This window comes from Alligator mississippiensis, chromosome 1 (assembly GCF_030867095.1).
Source record: "Alligator mississippiensis isolate rAllMis1 chromosome 1, rAllMis1, whole genome shotgun sequence".
Lineage (NCBI taxonomy): Eukaryota > Metazoa > Chordata > Crocodylia > Alligatoridae > Alligator > Alligator mississippiensis.
The window spans coordinates 160,675,945-160,697,176 of NC_081824.1; the positions used below are offsets into that span (position 1 = coordinate 160,675,945).

The 21,232-nt window shown below is 39.9% G+C and overlaps 1 protein-coding gene across 2 annotated transcripts; it reads right to left on the bottom strand.

Moving 5' to 3' along the window:
* Positions 1 to 5,528: 5,528 nt before the first annotated feature.
* Positions 5,529 to 21,232, bottom strand: HNRNPU (heterogeneous nuclear ribonucleoprotein U). Of its 2 annotated transcripts, none has more exons than XM_059716077.1 (14): positions 20,410 to 21,232; positions 19,500 to 19,611; positions 19,329 to 19,402; positions 15,928 to 16,067; positions 13,997 to 14,096; positions 12,754 to 12,866; positions 12,046 to 12,309; positions 11,353 to 11,472; positions 10,948 to 11,076; positions 10,354 to 10,522; positions 9,612 to 9,845; positions 8,946 to 9,148; positions 7,102 to 7,173; positions 5,529 to 6,666 (listed from the first exon to the last, which is right to left on the bottom strand). In XM_059716077.1, the coding sequence occupies exons 1-14, from the start codon at positions 21,149 to 21,151 to the stop codon at positions 6,613 to 6,615; spliced, it is 2,526 nt and encodes an 841-aa protein (XP_059572060.1). In that variant the 5' UTR covers positions 21,152 to 21,232; the 3' UTR covers positions 5,529 to 6,612. The 2 variants fall into 2 exon arrangements, with proteins under 2 accessions (XP_059572060.1, XP_019356095.2); XM_019500550.2 differs by having other exon boundaries at positions 9,609 to 9,845.

Sequence of the window (21,232 nt, forward strand, 5' to 3'; positions counted from 1 at the left end):
ATCAACAGAAAGATTTTATATTAGCACTCTCATGATAAAAAAAACACAAACCTATTTTATTTTGTGTAGAGAGGGCTGAAGATGGTGACACCACCTACAGGGCCACCCAAGTAAATTGAAGGTCACTGAAAACTGGGAAATGAAGAATGAATTGTATGACTGAAGTGATAACCACTCCTTCATCCATTCACCACACTGTCTAGTGGCTAAAGAATAAGGCCCAGCATGGTTTATCCTCAAATTTCTCACCTTCTCCCAGTGCCTCACCAAATTGTAACATTTGTAAATTGGCAGTTGGCTCTCTTACCTCTTGCAATTTTAATTCTATTAACTTGTTTTTAAGTATAGATACCATCTTAACTGTTTACTTCCATAACCTTGATCTTGATAACCCGGAACAACTGTCTGAAATTAATTGAATGAAACTGAATGAAGACAAGAGCCAAGTCTTGCACTTAAGATGAAACAATTACATGAGGATACTGAGGCATGACTGGCTAGGCTGCAGTGCTGCAAAGAATTTGGGGGCTGTATAAAAAGTATTAGAAATCTAGAAAATGCAATTTACAGAGAAAGAGGTGTAAGAACAGAGATTATTTAGCTTAGAGATGACCGGGATTTAATAGCAGTCTTCCCACACCTGAGGGGTGACTGTGGAGGCTCATGATGCTATTCTATTAGCTGCAGGGGACAGGAGGAGAAACCAGTCCTAAACTGCAACAAAGGAAATTAAGCTTGGATATTAGGAAGGTTTTCTTAACTATAAAAGGTGGTTAAGCATTGGTATAGACCACCTAGAGAGGCTGTGGCTAGGGGTGTACAAAACAGGCCATATTTGATTCAGATTCAGCCCGAATCAGGGACAGTGATTCAATTCGTTGATTCGGATCACTGTCTTGACTTGATTCAGTCAAATCTGAACCTGAAGATTTGATGCCGAATCAGAGAATCGGCAATTCAGCCATAGACACAGCTTTAAATGTTTTTTTCTACATATCTCAAGGTATTGGGCACAACTCATGAATGCTGCGATGGTGGGATGGATGGAGCGTCCCACAGGAGCAAGGGGGCGTAATCCTATGTGCTTGGCGGCAAACCTGGAAGTGGACCGGAAGTAGTTTCGGTCCACTTCCTGATCCACTGGAGAGCATGCTGGGGGCCCCCCTGCGGCTCGGCATTCAGCCATGGGGGGGACCCCACGTGCCCCTCCAGACCTGGGAGGCACCAGTCACTGAGCCAGGTACCTTGAGGTATATAGAAAAAAAAAAGCTGTTTATGGCCAAATCATTGAATCTTTCTGAATTGATTTGGAGGGTTCCAATCCGATTCAGAGAAATTAAAGGGTCTCCTGATTCAATGTAGATTCGGAGATTCAGCTACCAAATCAGGCAAAATCTCTGTCCAGTTGAATCAGCGACCAAAGCTTCGCGCAGCCCTAGTTGTGGTATCCATAACCTTGGAAAGCAGGAGCAGGTTAGACAAACAACTTATCTAAACTGGTTTCAACAGGAGTGATCCTGCCTTTAGCAGGGGGCTGATCTACTTACCTTTCTAAGGTCCTTCCATCCCTATTTTTTTATGATTTTATAGAAACAATTCTGATCCTAGCACTTTTTAACAAAACTTTCTGGATAAGTGTTAAGTTAATATTCATATACAAGGACTGATATTGAAAGCATAAAATGAAATTGAATTTATGAACCTTATTCTACTTCCATAAAGGAGACTAAACAAAATACAGTAAGTTAAAAAGCCTTTGTTGTAAATTCTAAGCGATAGAGATCACACAGCTGTTTGTTCATTGCGGTAAATTCCTGCCATTCCGTTTGTGAACTGGAAAGGAGAAGTGTCAAAGGGAGTATCCAAGTCACTCTTCCCCTTGACTGATTTTGTACAACTGTTGCAGCTCTAAAAAGGCCCACAGTGACAAGGAACAGACAGCTGGTGCCTCAATTACTACAGCCAGAGAAAGAAGCTACATAATACTCAAGTCACCATGGTTTGATGCAACTTGCTCTACGAAAAAGTCTTCATCCCTCAAACAAATGCAGCCATATTGTCCAGAACCATGGTTTACTTTGCATCACAAAAAGGGGCACTGAAAGGCTCACAGGCTTGCTTTAAACTTTTCCGGGGCTGGTTTGGTAACGTATTAAAGTTTAAAAGCAACTCTTGAAATGTCTATTTTCTCTCAAAAGAATGTTGTCACCCAGTTGCTGTCCATCCTTACTTGACCTCACTCCAGATTACCATTGCTAGTCTAAACTACTTTCTGTAAAACACTCCATTGTTTCTCCCACATTTTTCAAGTGCCAATATACAATCAACCTTCAGGTTCCTTTGCACTTTCTGTAATATCTAAGTAATGCATGCCCTGCTATAATTCACTTCGATTTCTGAACTGGTTTGAAGTTCTATTTTCAGAAAACATTAACTTAGAGACTCCTAAACTGTTGGGGGGAGGGGGGGGGTTGTTAGAAGGATGGCTTCAACAGGTGTCTATCAAAGCAGGAAAAGCATCTCAATGAGGAAAGCAAGTGCTACAGATTTAGATAGCATAACTGGATCACTCCTGGAAGACTTGGAAATTCGCTGATTTTCAACAAGCAGCCCCGCTATCATATTTCCAGAACCAATAAGGTATTTTACACCAAAATACCAGTTCTAATAAATTCCTGTATGAAGCAACTAAGAAGAAATGACAACCAGGTCGGAAATGTAGATGCTATTACACATGGTGACAATTTTCGTGGCTGAACAAAATAAAATTATTACTGCACACTCCTGTAGTAAGCAGAGACCAAGATAAACCCAGTTTCAGTATGTCATTTCTTTTTCAGTTCCAAATTGCCAAAATCATTTACTGACACCTGTGTTCAAGTAAGAATTCTCTTGCATAGTGCAGGCAAGGTCAAGTGTGGCAGGTTAAACAAACTAGTCTGGCAAGTGATTAACACCATGTGATTTCAAAAACCTACTGTTTACCAGGCCACTCCCTGCTTGCCAGGCTTTTCACAACTCAGTGGTAACACAGTCTGGCAAACCAAGATCTTAAGTTTAATTCTTATTTCACACTGGCGTTTTAAAAGATTTGCCATAGAAGTGTGTGTAAAAGAATTGATATTGCCAGAATTTTCATGCTCTGTTTATACAAAGTATTTCTGGGCATCTTCCCATGGTTTCACTACCACCCCTGCAGCATTTAAAAAAGAAAAACACAAACACAAACCACCACATGCATAGGTATCCAACTGATTTTGTAAGGCAGGGTTGTGTACAACCACAGGTAGAAGACCACAAATGGTACATAAAAGTAGAAAATATCTACATAGCAGGTCCAGTAGATAAACCTAAAGACTGTATCTGAACTGGGGGAGGGGGCAGAAAAACCTGATCATCCATATCCTGTATTTCCCTGGAATTTATAGCATTTGGCAAGAGAGAACTTAAGCCTCTAACTGCCTACAATACACGTTTAGAAAGTCTACTGGTACTATGCTATTACTGCAGATCCACCAGTTTTCCTGCCAGGATAAAAATAGCTCATTTTTGTCACTGTCATGCGATTGCTAGCAGCAATGCAGCTGCTCTAACAGAAGTATTACTTTCTCCTGGTGTAAACAAGGCTTTATAGCATGCTCAAGGAATTACCCATTTTAACAAAATAGCTAATCTTTTTCCCTTTAGCAGAAGGCAGCTGTAGTTTGTACTCTTTGTTGAAATAGTATTTATATATAATCAACTCAATGCTAGTTTTCCTTTGCTTTAAAAGGAGTGCATGTGGACTGAAAACACAATTCTTGGAAAGCTAGCCATTTCATAAGCAAACAGGAGTCACTTATAAGAGGCTAATGTTTTTGTTGAGAGGGGATTACATATTAAGTACATTAGATCTGGTAACACTAGTGTTAAAGTGAGCTACAAAGGTGGGTCCCTTCAGTGGTACTGTGTTGACAAACAGCAAGTGTTTTCAGTGACAAAAAAGTAATCTCAAAAAGATGTATGGCAAGAGAGAAAAACTGTAGCAAGTACTGAATGGTAAGTTGTTTCAAGGGAAAGTAATTAGAATTAGCTCTTTAATTTCTAGAGAATTTATCCTTTTAGCTTGCATTATAGCACTAGAAATAGTATGCATTAAACTTCGTCAGATACTACTCCCGAGATAAGCTTGACATTTATAAACAAGCTAATTCTGCATTATCACATTTGTGCAGGATCCATTCCACTTAAACATACCAGCTCTATGCATTATAAATTGGACTAGTTAAATTTCAAATGTTGAGTTTATATTAAAACAAAAAATACTATGAAGCAGCAAAAGCTTCCAAAAAGCAATTTTAAGACACATTCCATATTCTAAGTAGTGAATGGTTTTCTCCATGTTTTAGGAGCATTTTTTTCTGGCAATTTGTGAAACCACAAATTGTGACAGTATACATTAGAAGAGTTTGTTGTTTTTTCATAAAAGGAAAAATTAGAGATACTTATTTCTGCAGGAAAAAAAATTGCAGACTTCTCCAGCACTGCAAGCATTCAGCTGTACCTTTCATTATTAGACACTCTTTGGTACATCCACTGTTAATGCATGCTTATGTTTAATGCTGAAGGGCTTTGTGTATTTTCCTAAATCACAAGCAAATGATCAACTCCAAGGGGAAAAAACAAACAAACAAACTACCCTTAACTTCCCTTTCATGCCAACAGTGACATGGGACTTCTCAAGTCTTGTCAAAAAGTACTCTGGTTATATCTCCCACACTTATGTTGACTAGTGCATTTGTTAGAAAACTATGCTTTGCAGTACATTGCAGGGGGCAGGGAATGCTCCTCAAAACAGCTGTAATTTTTTCTATGGCAAGGGGTAGTGGAAAGCAGGCATAGGTATTTCACCTATCAATACTTTATTATCTGTTCAAACAAGTTCTAGAAATTCTCAGTGTAAGTTCCACCCACCCCTTGGCTAAACAATATTTTTTGTTGTAAGGGGCAAGGGGGAGAAAAAAAAAAGTGAAATGTAAAAAGGAAAAAGGTAGAGGTATTCTCCAAGTGTATGAGAATATTAGATTTCCTGGAATTTTACCACACCTACAGCCTATCAAATTCTGGCCTTGGAGATTACTAGATGCGTTACAACTGTGCCAAGATTTCAGCTTTGTAACAACAGCATCCATCTTTCTTATCTAATATATCCCTAGAATGAATGACAACTAGCTTAACATTGTCATTACGATTTTATGTAGGCTTAGACTTGACTTTGCTTCCTCCTTCCTTCTCTGAACGTTTTCTCTTTAAACTTGTTCAAAGCAAAAGTTCATGTTTCTCCTACACATGAACACACACAAGTACGGTATGGGACTGTATATGGAATATATAGTCTTTATAAACAGACAACAGCCACCAGTTTTTTTTTAAAACACAAATATTGAGTGTGCAGAGTAAAGACTGAGCTGTCCAACATGTGTTTATACATTCTCTTAAGTTTAAAAGGGATTTTAGACCGTTGATGGCGAGAATCCCAAAACAAAGAGTAAAATGAATTTATTTTATTGCAAACAAACGTCTAAAGTTTAATTTCTCCACCCACTTTTTTAAAGAGAAAAGGAAATCAGCAGGCTAAGGAGATACACCCATTTGAGAATAGACATGATTAAAAATTAGATATAAAATGGGTGACTCACAGTTTCATTAGCTTACAAAATGGTGGAGTAACTACTACAAGCACACTAGGTATACAGTATTTTCTGGGGAAAGGGTTACAGACACACAGCTAACTTTATATAGATCCCATTAGACAACTGATTTACAACAAGTTTTGTTTAATAAGAAATGGACAAAGCCAGCTTCTTTTCAGAATCAAAATGCAGAACAAATGGAAAAGAATTTATGATGTTGTACCTTCACAAGTTTGAGCCTCCACAAATAATGCAACCAAGTTTTACACTTTAAGAGCTCTTCTACATGCACTCCACCTTCACTATTTACCACTGGATTTCCTCTTTGTCCCCAGTTTTACAGCACTCCAAAGTTACAAAAAGCCTTTCTAGTTATTGCCAGAAAACTTTTGCTTCCCAAATCTGCCCCCCTCCCCCCTTAGAAACGGCATAGAGAGGATGGAGTGTAATATGAGCTTTTACAGTCTCATGATATTCATGAGGGCCACTATAAGCCTCTACATGAATTTGGTTGCTAACATTTCTATTGTATTGGACAGTGACTCACGACTGTTTCTCAGAAATTGGCGAAGGGGGAAAAAGAAAAAAAAAATTTTTAATAAGAAGACACCAGATACAAAGCAACGTTTTACTTTTGTTGTGGTAAAAAAAAAAAAAAAGTCACATTTTACAGATAAAATGTAGAACCCTGAAATACTGACACATTCTCTTATCGTGCACAATGCTGAGGTTCTCTTACGAATCACTTTAAAACTGCAATTAAAAATGTACAAAAAAAAAAAAAAAAAAGGAAAAAAAAATCAACCCACAAAGCTTCTAAAAAAGGAACCCGCAGGCACTTCCTCTTGTGGAATGTTTAAAAAGTTAGCCTACTAAAGAAAACAGTCGACTTCTTGTGAAGGTTTTGGAGAAATATGTATCAGTTCGTTTATTTGGGTATTCAATAATATCCTTGGTGATAATGCTGACTCCATGGCTTCTGACCCCAGAATTGCTGCAACAGATGGACAGAAATAGTTAATTTTAAAATTAGATATTACCTCCACCTCATTTTCTACTTTAAATAGGTATATACAAGTTAGACTAAGACAAGCATTTTAAAAGAACTTTCATTTGGCAGTAGTTTTCCAAAAACATATAGTGGCATATTATAAAATATCCAGTGAATCCAAGTCTGTAACTACCACTAACATTAATAAACAGCAGCTCAAATTCAAGGTAGTGGGCATCAGATTCTATCTATCTTGATATTCTAGGCTTTCTGAATAGAAATTAAGACAATATACTGCCTGAAATTATAGCAAGATTTTACGATCTAGTTTCACCTGACAAATCATCCGTATGGATATTTGAAATTATACACAATCTTGTGCAAAGTAACAGCCAAATTCCTATGGCTTACGGGAAGATCTTAGATGTTGTTACTTACACCCTGCTGCCACTGGTTGTAGCCCTGAGATTGGTTTTTGTAGCCACGATTATTTCCCCTTCCTCTGAAATTCTGTAACAAAAAAAGAAAGTTTAGGAGCACCTGCATCTGTTTAGCCCATACCGCAAGGTTTTAAAATCCAGTGTATCTGTCCTTCTACAAACCTTACAGTGTCTCACAAGTATTTAGCTCAATTGTCACACTTCCTATTTCCAGAAGCTAAACTGCACTAAGAAAGCTAAAAATGCTCTCCCCCTATTGTTTTAGGGAAACAAGTGTCATAAATTGCTATAAGGATAGTTTCTGCTCGGACGAGGCAGAATACATACATGACATTATGTCTTTGCTGTCTACATAGGCATGTAGACAGCAAAATGGCATGCAATACATACATGCCATTACGAATAGAAGGCAGGGAAGTCGACCAAGTTTCAGATACAAGCTATGCTATGAAGTAGTATTTGAGAGTTGCTGTCAAAACAGAAAAAGCAGTATTTTTGCCTAACATCATAGGCAACTCTATGAACTAGGTTTATTAGCTTGGGCTCCATCTACTGGCTCTTCAACAATCCAAGGTAAACAAAACCTACTTTTTTTAATACATCAAGTCTATTGATCACAGGCAATTAAATACTTATGACAGTTTTGACAGAGGCAACTGTTACAAAGTCTTTAACAATTAACAAATTTCATTTAAACATATTGTTTTGCTTTTCAGTAAGTTTCACGACTGTAAGAATGCCCAAGACAATGAACTCCTACAGTCAGACAACAGGCATCTTAACTAAAGAAAAGTTCACTTCGACCTGTCTCTCCTGCCTACATTAAGATTGGGCTTAGTATGCCCTTTGAGCTCAAGCAAGATATGCACTGCTGTCAAGAAGTTAAATGACTGAATAGTATCAACACATTTATTTTGCTCCTTCCGTTATTTTCTCCTTTATTTGAAAAAAGATTAGAGGGTGCCTTCCAGCTGTACAGCTGGGAGGCAAGGATAGTAGTCTATATGTGCTGTAACTAGGTTTTTTGGTTTTGTTTTGGGGTTTTTGTTCGGTTTTTTTTGAAGTCTGGATAAGGCAGCTCCCAAACTTTTCACAAAACAAAGTCTCCATATACTCCACAACAGAAGTATATTTATTTACATTGTTTATTAAAATTAGTGTAAATGTATGCTCAACTATTACATGTTTCTTTACAAACTCTTCTCTCAGGTAGTGTCTCTTTCAGTTTAACGCAGAAGCTGTTTCACAAAATTTCAATGGTTACAAAACTTAAATGGTTAATTAATGTGAAGCTTGTACATCATATATTACTCCCCAGGGCAGTAAAGAACAGCCTCAGTTTCTCCTGAGCCTGCATAAAAACTAGTGGATGGGGAGAACTGAGGCAGGACGGTACAGTTTAACTGCTTTTGGCATGTATAGCACTCACTGCAGGAATACACTATGAAGATGTGTACTGATTCAGCTGCATTCTAGGTAGATAGCAAAGACACCAGTACTAAAACACTTTGTATTCCTATTAAACCCAGACAGTCTTGTGAGTTACCAGACTAGTTGCATGAGCTCTACGCATTTTTCACTGATGTTTAGAGCCACTTCTGTATTTGGAATTGTAGGCAACATGCACTGTACTAGGATGCTAGAATTTCACACATACATTAAAAGCAACAAACAAGAACAATTAACAAACTTCTATGCTACCACCCTGTACCAAAGGATTGGTTTCTGTTCGGTCACTGTGAATTAGTGTACTTTGGTATCCAAACATACAATTCTTTGAAAGACTCTATAATAAAAGAAGCTAATGTTTGAATACCCAAGTTGAGCTATAATACACATTACCTGGTTGTAGTTCCCCCTGTTGGGCATTCCACCTCTGTTATAATTTCCTCTGTTTGAATAGCCACCTCTGCTTGGAAAAACAGGACCACGAGGGTATGGATAGCCAATGGCACCACTGCTACCACCACCACCACCTCCACCACCACCTCCACGCTGAGGCATATTGCCACCCCTTCTGTTGTATCCACCACGATTCCCAGGTACTGTTTGGGGAGGGAAAAAAAAGTTAAACAGCTGCATTTGAACAATCTATCCTCAATACAAGACTTCAATTAACTGCCAAGTCTTATATCTAGGGAAAGGAAGTTCTTTTGCTCTATTGACTTATCCAAGTAAATGAACTTCAAGGTAAATACCTAAATAGATAATCTTTTGATGTTTTATGTGAGGGCTTTAGATGCAACAGATGTGCTGTACAATTAACTATTAAATCCAAAAATGAAGATTCAAGATTCAGCAAGCCATGTGAATAAGACTGTTTCAGGATTTAAACACTAATAAGAAAGCTACCTTGTTAATTTAAACTATTTGACCTCAACTTGAAGCAAAATAGGAGTCGGTATTTTCCCCAGCATAGCCGTAACGAGTATTCTGCATTTAAAAATATTATAAAATATTTCCTCAACATACCATTTAACAAATGTAACATGTTTCTAGGCTTACCACCTCCTCTGAAGTTGCCACGCATGTTGAATCCTCCGCGTCCCCTCTGTCCTCTGAACTGATTTTTGTTACTCTTTTTGTTCTTCTTTGAACCAGTGTTCTGTTTCTTTTCTGGGGGAAGAGCCTTTTTACTTTCTTCTTTATATTGTTCCAAGAGCTTTTGGGCTTCCTCTTTTTGTAACTCTACATAGATTATTTCATCAAAACATTCTGCTACCTCTGGCAGTGTGAAGTTCCCTACAAGGGAGAAGACACTGAGTGTTCAATATCTATAGATACAATAAAACCCATAACTCACCCTTCCTATGAAACATAGGGAGGAAATTCCAGGAACCGAAAACTCTAAAACGTAAAGACAAAATACTTAAGGACAAGGGGGGGAAAAAAATAGTCAAGGAGTTCCCAGTACCATTCAAACATTTACCTACTCAATTTTTTAAACCTCCACTCAGTATACCAGTGTCTGCCAAACGTTAACTTTTTAAATAGGGCAACTTTACATCAAGACAGCTTTGTGCATCTGCATGAAGCATATTAACATAACTAAGTAACATTAAGGACTGCAGCAGAGGGAACACAGTATAGTGTTGTCATACAAAAGTTACAATAGTCTTCCAGTTTTTTGTTGGTTTTTTTTTTTTAAGTAGCCATTTTAAAGGTAAGTAAATTTGAAGTCTAAGAGTTTACATTAATCTTTGAAATAGATACTCAGCATCCTAAAGTACAGTATAGGATTGTTCCATGCCTTTCATTTTGAGAACTGCATGCTCTGGAAGATCTTTTCCCTCCACCTCTGCCTTCTTTTGTGTTCTTTGCTTGTAGTCTTCATCTTTAGGGCAAACAACAACTGCTTTGCGCTGGAAGCCTGCAAACAGGCACATTTTTCTCCTCTGCGCAGCTGCAGACACATTTGTCTGAAAAAAATGCAGTAACTTACTACACGTAGCTGTCATGTCAAAATTAAAAGGAAGTCAAACTTATGGTGTATAGACTTCACATCTGTACAAGAACTTGCAATGAAGTTTACAGGTAAGTGGAAGTAAAGAGGTCACATATGTAAAGTTACACAATCTTACAACTGAAATGGGGTCAACACTATTCCCCCCCTTAAGCCCCATAATTTCACAGAAACTTAAACTTCATCATTTGTAGCAAGAGAAAATGTTTATTGTACAAACTCAACTGTTTGACTCAATGAGACATTCAAGGAAGTGACTGAGTTCATTTAATAAAGCAATAGATTCTAATTTGCATCTCACTTAATCATTCTATTCTAACTAACCCAAGATTTAATATAAAAAAAAAAAGAAAAAACAACTTCTCAAACTGAAGCCTATACCTGATCCAAAATGAAGTTCCGCTTCTTACGAGCAGCAATCTCAATGAACTTGCCAAGACACTGTGGAGCCCTCTGCAACAGCGTGTTTAGTTTTCCAGTGTCAGCCATCTGCCGCTTAAAACCTGCAACCTACAGAAAAATTTCCCAAAATGAAGGAAGTGCTGATCATACAGATTTGGTAAAAATTGAAGTAAGTTAGAAACATTTTACAAAAACAGAGTAAAGAACAGAAACTAACTTAGCCACTGGACCACTAGTTCTAACTAGCATGCACTAACAAGTCAACCAAATAAGAGATGTAGTATTTAAAACAAGACATTACATTAAAATTAAGAAGCTTAGTCTACTTCCAGCTAGTCTCTTTTTTTGGGTGGCGGACCCCACTCATGCATAACTATGACTCACCATCATTTTGTCCATAATAGTATTTGTTCCAAGGATGTTGTATTTTCCAGGGTTCTCTGCTGCATGTTTGGTGACCCATGTTGTTTTTCCAGCTCCAGGCAAGCCAATCATCATTACTACCTATTAAGACAATTAAGATATTATTACACAGCTTAAGTGGAATCTTAAATGAAAAAAAAAAAAAAAAAAAAAGGGGGGGGGGGAGCCTTTAATGGGCACTTTCTCACAGAAACATGAAGTTAAAGGTGTCTATAACTGATCCACTGTAACTGTTTAATGTATCTACTCAATTCCACTAAGCAAAACCACTAACTCTACATCTGATAAAATAGCTTTAAAGTTAGTGATTTAGCTCAACTACAGCTATATAGGACCAGATAAAGTTACATTAGTTCAAGCTGATGCACAGTGGTTACATACCCCTCCATACCATCTAAAATGGTTTAATACTATGTTAGACTTATCCATAGCCTCTGTATGGTTACATTAATTAAAATGGGTTTGAACAACAAAAGGAACATAAGAAGGCATAAGGGAGGATGAATCCAAATAGATACATCAGAGTAAAAAAAACAAAACAAACCCAAAACACCTTTGGAGCACTAGCACAAAGAAATGAATCTTCAAAAGGACCAAGTTAGAAAATCTTGCCTCTAAAAGGTTTGTTCTCAAGGTAAATTATATCAGACTTACTTCACAATCTTTCTTTTGATCAGGTCCCTTTGGTCCACGAACCCGATCTTCTAGTGGAACCTTCTGAATGAAGGCGTACTCTTCAAGAACAGGAAAGTAGGGTTCATCTTTCTGACCAAAGTTGAATTCAACTGCACAGTTGTGGCAGAGAACATGTGGAAAGAGTGGCCTTCCAGCAAGAACTTCCTTACTGATTTTGAATGCAACACCAAGATACTGTCCGTTCTTGGAATATGAGAGTTCCACTTCATCACCATCAAAGTTCTGTTCAAAAAAGAAAAAAAATAAATTAATGCATTCGAGAGGGAAAGAGAAAAGAGACATTCCAGCATGCTAAATAATCACTTTGGAGTTTCCCTGTAGAAGCCTTACAGACTAGAAGTTGTTTGGGTTTTTTTTTTGGTTTTTTTTGGGTTTTTTTTGGGGGGGGGGGGGTCTCAAGACTGTCAAGGTTACCTGTGTGTAAAGTCTTGCTATGAACAACAACCTTAAGGGTTTACATTTTTTGTTAATTGTTTTATCTACATTTTAGCTTCCCTACTCACAGATGATAACGTCTAACCTCTGTGTAGATACTAAGCAATATCAAGGTAAAAGTTAACCAGCAAGGTTACTTAATTTTGCTTTACTGATTCATATTAACCCCTCCCACATGAACAAAGTCTGAAGAGCCAATATTAAAAAATAATGAAATAAATATTAACTTACAGCAAAACATGCAATCACATCATTTTCATCAAACTTCTCACCAAAGTCTTCAGTTTCACAATTGCATGTCTTTATTCCTTTTAGGGAATATCCATAAGAAAATTCTTCTTCACCTGAGAGAAAAAAAAAGGATAGTTTAAAGAAGCCTGCAATTAGTTACAACCTTTGGGTTCACCGAATATTTACTTTTTCAGAACACTGACAAGTACCATTAAGGTGTTGTATTAAAATTCAAGCTAAGCTGTACCTAATTTTAGATCTCCTACAGAACAGATGCTGCCGCAGGAATTGCAGCTAGACATCAAAAATTAGCAGAAACCAGTAATGGTATAAAGCAAGCTGGATTTTTTTTTTTCAGTATGCTGGTGTTTTAACAGGTTGACTGTTTTACTATATTTTTGAAGTTCTTACACTACAATTCATTTCAAACTAAGTTATGACTCCCACTTTACCTTAGTGAGTGATCACATCCTACTGCTAGATTTAGTTTCAGTAAAAGTTAACAGCTAGAATAATTTAAGTTGCTGATCACCAACAGTTACTCAAAGTTTGAATTTGTATAATACTACAAATCTCTCCCTCCCCCCGCTCAAGAAAGCATAAACAGAGGGTAAAGAAAGCAGATACAAGATCTAAAACCTATTAAAAATATTTGAGAGCCAACACAAATGAGTGCATTGGGCAAAAAGATAGGAATTCTCAAATATTCTCTGCAATGGTGGTGCCTCACTAGCAGTGACACAAAGCAATTTAAGTATTTACACTTGTGAGAAGTAGTAATTTTCCTTTGTTGGAATGTATTCTCATAGCCTGCTTGCTTCCAGAAGTAAAGTAAAAATACTGATTTTTACTACTAATTCAACAAGTTTCTCTCTCATTTCAAGTCAGTGTTATGCCATTCCTACTGATGTCAGAGTAGATACAGAACACACTGTTATAAATTACGTTACTCAGACATTTCAACGCTTTACTATTAGGAGATTACATAACTGATAACAATCAAGACAGACAACTTTTACTCCTCTAATATTTAAGAGCCAACTTGTTTGGCCCCAATTTATTAAAGTCCATAGAAACTTGCCCAAGTCCAGAGAAACACTCGATGAAGTGCCTCTTCCTTACTATAATCGAAGAGTTATCCCCAACAATAGGAGCTACAAAAGTCAAGTCAAGTGGTCATCAAAAATAAGGTTACAGATTATTTAAACCATTTTGCAACAAGCTAAATATTTAGTTATCTTACCAAGCAACATTCCACTTGTATTGAGTGACCAGCCAACCCGCACTTCATGTATATCAATGTCTTTTGTATACAAATGTTTAACAGGAATCTTCTCTGTAATCTGTTTTTAAATTAAAAAAAAAAAGTGATATATAATATCAAATCCAAGCAAAATCAGCTCATGGTATAAGCTGTTGGAGCCTACAGTGAGCACTGGACCACAAGTACTAAGTATGAATAATCTAATAACACCTTCCAGAAAAGACTAGGTCATTCAGAGTTATGAAAGTTAACTCTTGGAAGCTAAGTGTCTTCATCTTCTGGGTCAGTGACAAAAAGGTGCAATGTTCTTTCACATCTCTTTCTAGCCAATAAATGCAACTTAAAATACAGTATTAGATGAAGAAAAATAAGTCAGTGGATCTACAGTGATGAAGGAATAACCTAAAGCTCCTCTTTAGAAGCATTACACTGAAAAGCTCCTAGTGAACTAGAGCTCTCAGGCAAGCACCGCTTTCACTAAGTATAGGCAAACTAAGTTTTATCCATAGATGCAAAAAGTGACCATCTTCACAGCTGTAGACAACCAAGTTTCATACATTTACAATAGCTACAACATAGCAAAATGCTGATCAAAGTGAAAATTGAACAACATCCTATCAGCTGTTAACTATTCAACAATTTTAGAGTAAGACTGACTTAAATAACAAGTCAATTTCACTTTGCTCCAGTTACAAGCAACAAAAACAGCAGCTAGAGAAGTCTGAGAAAAATGGATGGATAGGTATTTGCTTGCCAGGGGCCTTGAGAAAGGAGAACAAATGAACCATATATGGAATGTGCAAAGAAGTTCAGTTTTGGCTCTTGACTGATTTAGGCCAGGGACAGAAATGACATATAATCTGGTATAAAATGATCCAAGTTTGTAACACAGCGGAAGTTCAATGCGCACAAGTCTGATACTACATCCATCCAGGCTTATCTTAAACTGACTTTGGTCATTTTGAAAGTGGTTTAACTGATTTAGGGTAAACCGGCTTATTGAACTTCTGTCCTAGATCCTCTCCAGATTCAAGTTAACTCACAGTCCTCCAGCATCCCAGGATGCTTTGCACCTCCCCCCACTCTCCAAGCCCTCCCCCCAGGGTGGGTGGGTTAGCCTGGGCCCATGCTGTCTGGTTCAGCGGAGTAGGGAGGTGTGCTCTAGCACCCCCCAGCTTCCTACCTGGGACACTGCAGGCATGTGGCTGCACTTCCAGTATCAAAAGTTTGTCTGTTCACTTGCTTATCAGTTCAGTCGCAGGTTTAGTCTAAATTGCATGGAAGACTGAATCAATTTAGCCTTGGGCTTTTAGACTGTCTGTACTTGGTGCTGAACCAGGAACAGCATCTTATCAATTTTAGCTTTTCTATGTTCCCAGCACATAAGGGACAGTGTCATTTCTCATATGGGTGCTGACTTTCCACAAGGCTGTCCTCCACCCCCTCTCTGCCTTTTATATTGTGTTTTTTGTTTGTCTGTTTTTTGGGGGGGGGTTTTCCCCACTGTGGCCACTCTAATGTTGAATTTACAAGTCCTGTATGTGAATGGATTACTAGGTGTATGCAGAAGAACTGCTAGAATAAGTTACTATTTTTTCCTTTGTGTTTACCTACAACACTGTAAGATGTACAGAAATACAAACACATAAAAACTTTCAGTGGCCTTCTGGTGTACAACTAGGACCAGATACAACATGTCTTTATACAGCTTTCCTAAACAAGACAGCAATTCTGAAAATAAGTTATTTTTGAAATTTGTTCCTTTGGTCCATAGCAGAAGTTGTATAAAAGCATGTGAATTTTACATTTCTTCCCATTAGAAATGCCCACAGTTACACTCTAATTTATCACGGTAACAATGAATTCAAATGCTAGAGATTATCCCTCACTGAAGTATTAATCTGATTTACCTTCATCTCAAAGCAGACTTTGCCTTTGGAAACTCCATAGGAAGCTCTTCCTCCAGCCCAGAGAAAGGCAAAACTTTCCATCGTCAGAGAAGAAGCGCTAAAACGGTCTCTTGAGATTTTAAAATGCAGGTCACAGTTATCTGGCAATATAATAAAAGTTGCAGTTTATTTGTTTTCAATACTAAATTTTGCAGGCTAGCTCATAGCCAAGATGAAGTGTGGGCGACCAAGCTTGGCATTTAAGTATATTTGTTTTGCAAAGGTGCCATGCACCAACAGTTCTATTAGTCAAAGGGTTTTTTGCCATGCCCAGCACCTTTAAAATTAAACCAAATTAACGTGCTCATATATGGATTTAGTGTAGCCTTAGAAATGTTAGAAAAATTTTGCCATGCAGCTTAAAGCTACAATTTTTCAGAATTTTCTCAGTAATCTCTCCAATCCAAATACTTGTTTTTAAGTTGTTCTGCAACAGGCATGACTAACACGACCCTCTTGCTCTTGGCTTTGGACACCTCTCCAAACTACTTCCATTGAGCCAATTACTCCATTTAAGTACTGGCAGCACCTTCTCAGTGCAGGATCTCAGGTAACTGACTAAGCAGGATGCCCCAAAGGAGCCTAAATTTCCCCATTTTTTCATAAAGGAAGCTACTAAATATGGTCAATCTACTACTTACGGACATTATGAGGTATTCTCCTTCTGACTTTTTGTTACAACATGACAACAAACATGTTAGCAGACCATTAGAAAGCAAGCATCAGTGTTTAAGGTTAAGGGTATTACTGGTTTGATACTTGCTTGAAATAGGCTGCATTATAAAAGGTCAGATTAAAAATTCATGCCATTTAAGAGAGATTTCCCCCAAATCAGAGGTAGGCTAGTGAGGCAAGATATCATACTACAAGTGGGGAGGGGGGGAAAGGAGGAGCCAAGAGGATCCAGTACTGAAATTTCCCTGTCCGCTAAAAAGTATATAGAATACAACTGGAACTTTTGCACTGGAGAAGCATTTCCAAAACTGAAGCCTGTATTATAACAGAAGCCCCCAGAGAATTAACTTGCAGACACTTTATGAATTAAAAGGTTCAAGACAGAACAGTTGTTTCCAAAGTGAGTGGCTATTCCTGGCAAATAAGCCCGGGATGCATAAATGGTAAGCAAAAATACATCTGCTGCCCAACTACCAAGTCTTGCCTTTTCAGTTTGTATTTCGTTGTACTTGGATTGGAGCAGCATATATTTGACAGAGATCACTTTAAACAAAAAAAAGGGAAATGTACTGCTTTACACAAGTTACATATTTCTGGTCATAAAGAACTCCACAATTTTGGAACCAAGCTTTATTTCAATGGAACCATCATCCTTGCCTTCCTCCCAAGATCTGCAACCCCAACTCTTTTCCTCCATGGTCATCAAAGAACAAAACATTGGTAGCTGGCCTCCTCCCCTCTCCATGCATTACTGCAACAGAAAACTAACTGCTATTAAGACAAGAGAGAAGCTGCTTACATGCACTATTTTCAGTGTAGGTTTTAATCTATTCTTTTACAAAAACAATTAAGCAAGAGCGCTTTAAAGTTAGAATTCCTGCACCATTCTGAGAAGCATACAATCAGGAACAATGATGCCCAGAAGAACTCATCTTGATTAAAGCAATAATGGTTAATGTAATAACAGGGTAATTTTAAAACTAGTTGGGTTTATTTGTTGGGGTTTTTTTGGGGGGGGAGGGGGGGGAAGAGGGGCATTCATACCAAACCAAAACCTACCTGCTCAAGAGTGACAATGTTTTGATGCTACTGTGTGTTCAACTGCCCCCTCCTTCCCCTCAAACTATAGGCCTCTAGTGTAATATATACCAGACATAATAAAGCTTTAAGTATTTATCAAGCTGTTTTGAACAGAAGACAGCAGCTGACAATCATTAAGAATAACTTGACAGCTTAATAGTTAAGCAAATATCAGCTGTTTGTAGCTGGGTAGTTTTCAAGTTGAAGTTTCAAATACTACTATATATGCAGACAAGTTCTTTGGGTAAATTGGATATCTTATTAAACCAACTCAAATAGTTGGAAAAAATTCTTCTTAGCAAGCTTTTGGGCACAAACACACTTCAGGCTGATGAAGCATCTGCAGTTGGTCTGTGCTACCCCTGAAACATACTATATATTGTACTGTCAGGTATTATAAATGCAAATTTAACCCATTTAAGAGCAGCTTGAAGTGGAGAAACCACCACATATACAAATGCTGTAAAAAATGCAGAGTAAGTAAACCAAATTATAAAGTCTCTTTTTTATCACTCCTTACTATCAGCAAGTATTAAAAGCATGTGACTTACTGAAATAAAGGCTATTCATTTGCAGCCATTAAATTGCAACAAGTAAGTTTTAACTGACAAGGTAGTTTAGCTACCATATTCAAGTTCTAGACATTTCAGCTATTACAAGAAATGTCTAACTGTCCACTTGTAGTTTCTTCATTACACCACTGGATGCTATCAACTGGTCACATTTCCCAAGGAGTTATAAAAAGTTGTCCTCAATAGCACACTAAGGACTTGACTCTCTGGATTAGTCACTTACCCATGTGCACACTAGCGTAAATTTGTTTCAGGTCATAAAGCAAGTGAAACATTTCAGCATTAACATTATAGCTAGCTCAAGAAATGAAGCATTTTCCTTAATTCTAGTTAAGGCTTGTCAACGTTGCACAAAAATCTGCATGCAAATACAAAAACTATATTCTATGGACTAACATGCTTCCCACTTTCACATGATTGCCAGTGCTTTACAAACAAAGTAACAGCCTACTACTTATAAGCCAATGGTCTGTTTTTAATTTTGCAGTTGAATGAGCCCTTAGTTTCCCTCACATAACATTTTACTACTTGCACTTACAGCTTTGGAAGTGTAAGAAGTTTTCCCTTCCTGCAAGTCAGCAAAGTTGTAAGACCCTGTGCAAAAGACTGCAAAACTAAGTTCTCAAACTTACCAAGAAAAACTTGGTTGGCTTGCCTATGGTTTTATGCTTTCATTAAACACCTATTTTCTCCATTATTTTGGCAGCTGATTAGTATTATGGGCTAGTTCTACTATACCCTTTTAAATACAAAATTGAAACGCTGCCTTTCACTCCAAGTATCTACAGCAAAATTGGAGGAGTTTGTATTATTGTCCTTCCTTTAAAGTTTGTCCGTCTCTCCCTGACTCCCCCCACCCCCATTAGGTTTTTCTTACTTTTTGCATCATAAAAGCAAGAAAAAGGACATTAAAATTCCATGTAAATCATTTTCAATGGGGACAGAACCAACTACAATGAAGGTTGCTAGTTTAAAACTAGAAATATACCCCAATACCTACATTGCTAGAAAGTAAGAAAGAGTAGCTTTACTTACAAGTATCAAGACAAACCATTGTATCATCAAACTGCTCATCTTCCTCTTCAACAGGAGGTTGAGGAGATTTGGCCCTGAAAACAAAACACAATAAATAAAATGCAACTAAAGTTCTTTAACAGAGTCACTTCAAACAGATGCCGAAGTGCAGCATAACATTAGCTCCTCTACCTGCTGTACTTGTTTTCTTCAATGTACTCAAAATATCCACGACCATGGTCTTCACGTGGTCTCTTCACACCCCTCTTCTTTTCGCCAACTTTTTGTTCTGGTTTAGCATCTCCTGCAAAGAGAAATTTCAAGTAATTGTTACATTTTCTTGATTAAAAGGGGCAGGCGGGGGCCCATCACTTAAAAAATTCAAATTTCCCTTAGCATCCAATTCCAGACTTAAGAAACAGAGAAGTTCCTTAAGCAACTAGAAAACATTGAGCCTGCCTATTAAGCTCTTGTTGGAGACATGGGGGGGGGGGGGGAGACGACGACACACACAACAGGGCACACCCATGTTTTAAAGACAAAAAACTGCAGGAAAAACCAAATAAATGTGAAGAAAGCAGTGGGCAGTTATTTACTTAAACGGGTGGTGAGCTGTAACAAAGACAATGCCGCACCAAAGCAAGCCTGCCAGGCTTGCAGGGGCTCTAAATGCTTAGGAAAAATAAAGAAAAAGCACGAAAAAAAATGGAAAGAAAAAGAAAAAAAAAGAGAGGAGAGGAGAAGCTGGTACCCGGGCCGCGGGGCGCAGCGCTGCGCGCGGAGAGGGGGATTCCACCCCCTCCCGCCTCCATTGTACGGAGCCTTCCAAACGCGAGCCCGTGCAGCGCCCAGCCCGGAAGTGACGTCACGCCCGCCCAGAGCCTCGCTTGCACAATACAGCGCGCCCCAGCGGCCCCTCCGGAACCACCCCTCCCCCCGCGGGGCCCAGCGCGCGGCCGCCCCCCCTTCCCCCCGCATCCACTGCGCGGCCTGGCGTAACGGCTCCTCCCCCACCGACCCCACGCACCGCCCCCCCTCCCCCCGGGGCCCCGCGCGTGCGCCCGGGGAACCCCCCCCCACACACCCCCGGGCCCGCACTCACCGCCAGCGCCCGGCGCCCCGGGGCGGCCGCCTCCGCCTTCCGCTTTTTTCTGCTGCTGCTGCGGCGGCGGCTGCTGCTGCTTGGCGGGACCGGGCGCTGCCGAGGGGCTGCCGCCGCTTTTGCCGGGCACCTCCTTGGCGGCGGGGGCGGCGGCGGCGGCGCGCGGCGGCTGCTGCTGCTGCTGCGGGGCCTGGGCCGCAGCCGGTGGTGTCGGCGCCGCCTGCGCCTCCCGCTCGCCATGGCCGTTGGCGTCGCCGGCCGCGGCCTCGTCGTCGTCGGCCAGCTCGTCCTCGCCCTCCTGGAAGCCCTGGTCGTCGCCGTTCTCGTCCTCGTCGTCCTCCTCCTCCTCCTCCTCCTCCTCCTCGGCCAGCGCGCCGCCGCCGGCCCCCGCGCGCTCCCCGTTCTCCTCGCCCAGCTCCATGGCGTCGCCGTCGGCCGCCTCCAGCCCCTCCTCGTCGTCGTCAGCGGCGGCGGCAGCGCAGGCCGCGGCCTGGTCGGCGGGGCGCGGCGGCGCGGCGCCCTCCCCGCCCGCCTCCGCCTGCATCTCCTCCTCCTCCTCCTCCTCCATGCTGCCGTTGCCCGGCTCGGCAGGGCCGCCGCCCGCCTCCTCCTGGTCGAGCGCGGCCTGCAGGCGCTCCATGAGCTCGGCCTTGAGGCCCTTGTCAGACAGGCGCCGCTTCTTCAGCTCCTCCTTCAGCTCCGACACCTTCAGCTTCTTCACGTTCACGGGCGAGCAGCTCATGGCGGCGCGGGGCGCGGGGCCTGCGCGGACGGGCGGGCGGCTCGGCTCGGCGCGGGCGGGCGGCGGTTGCGGGCTGGCGGG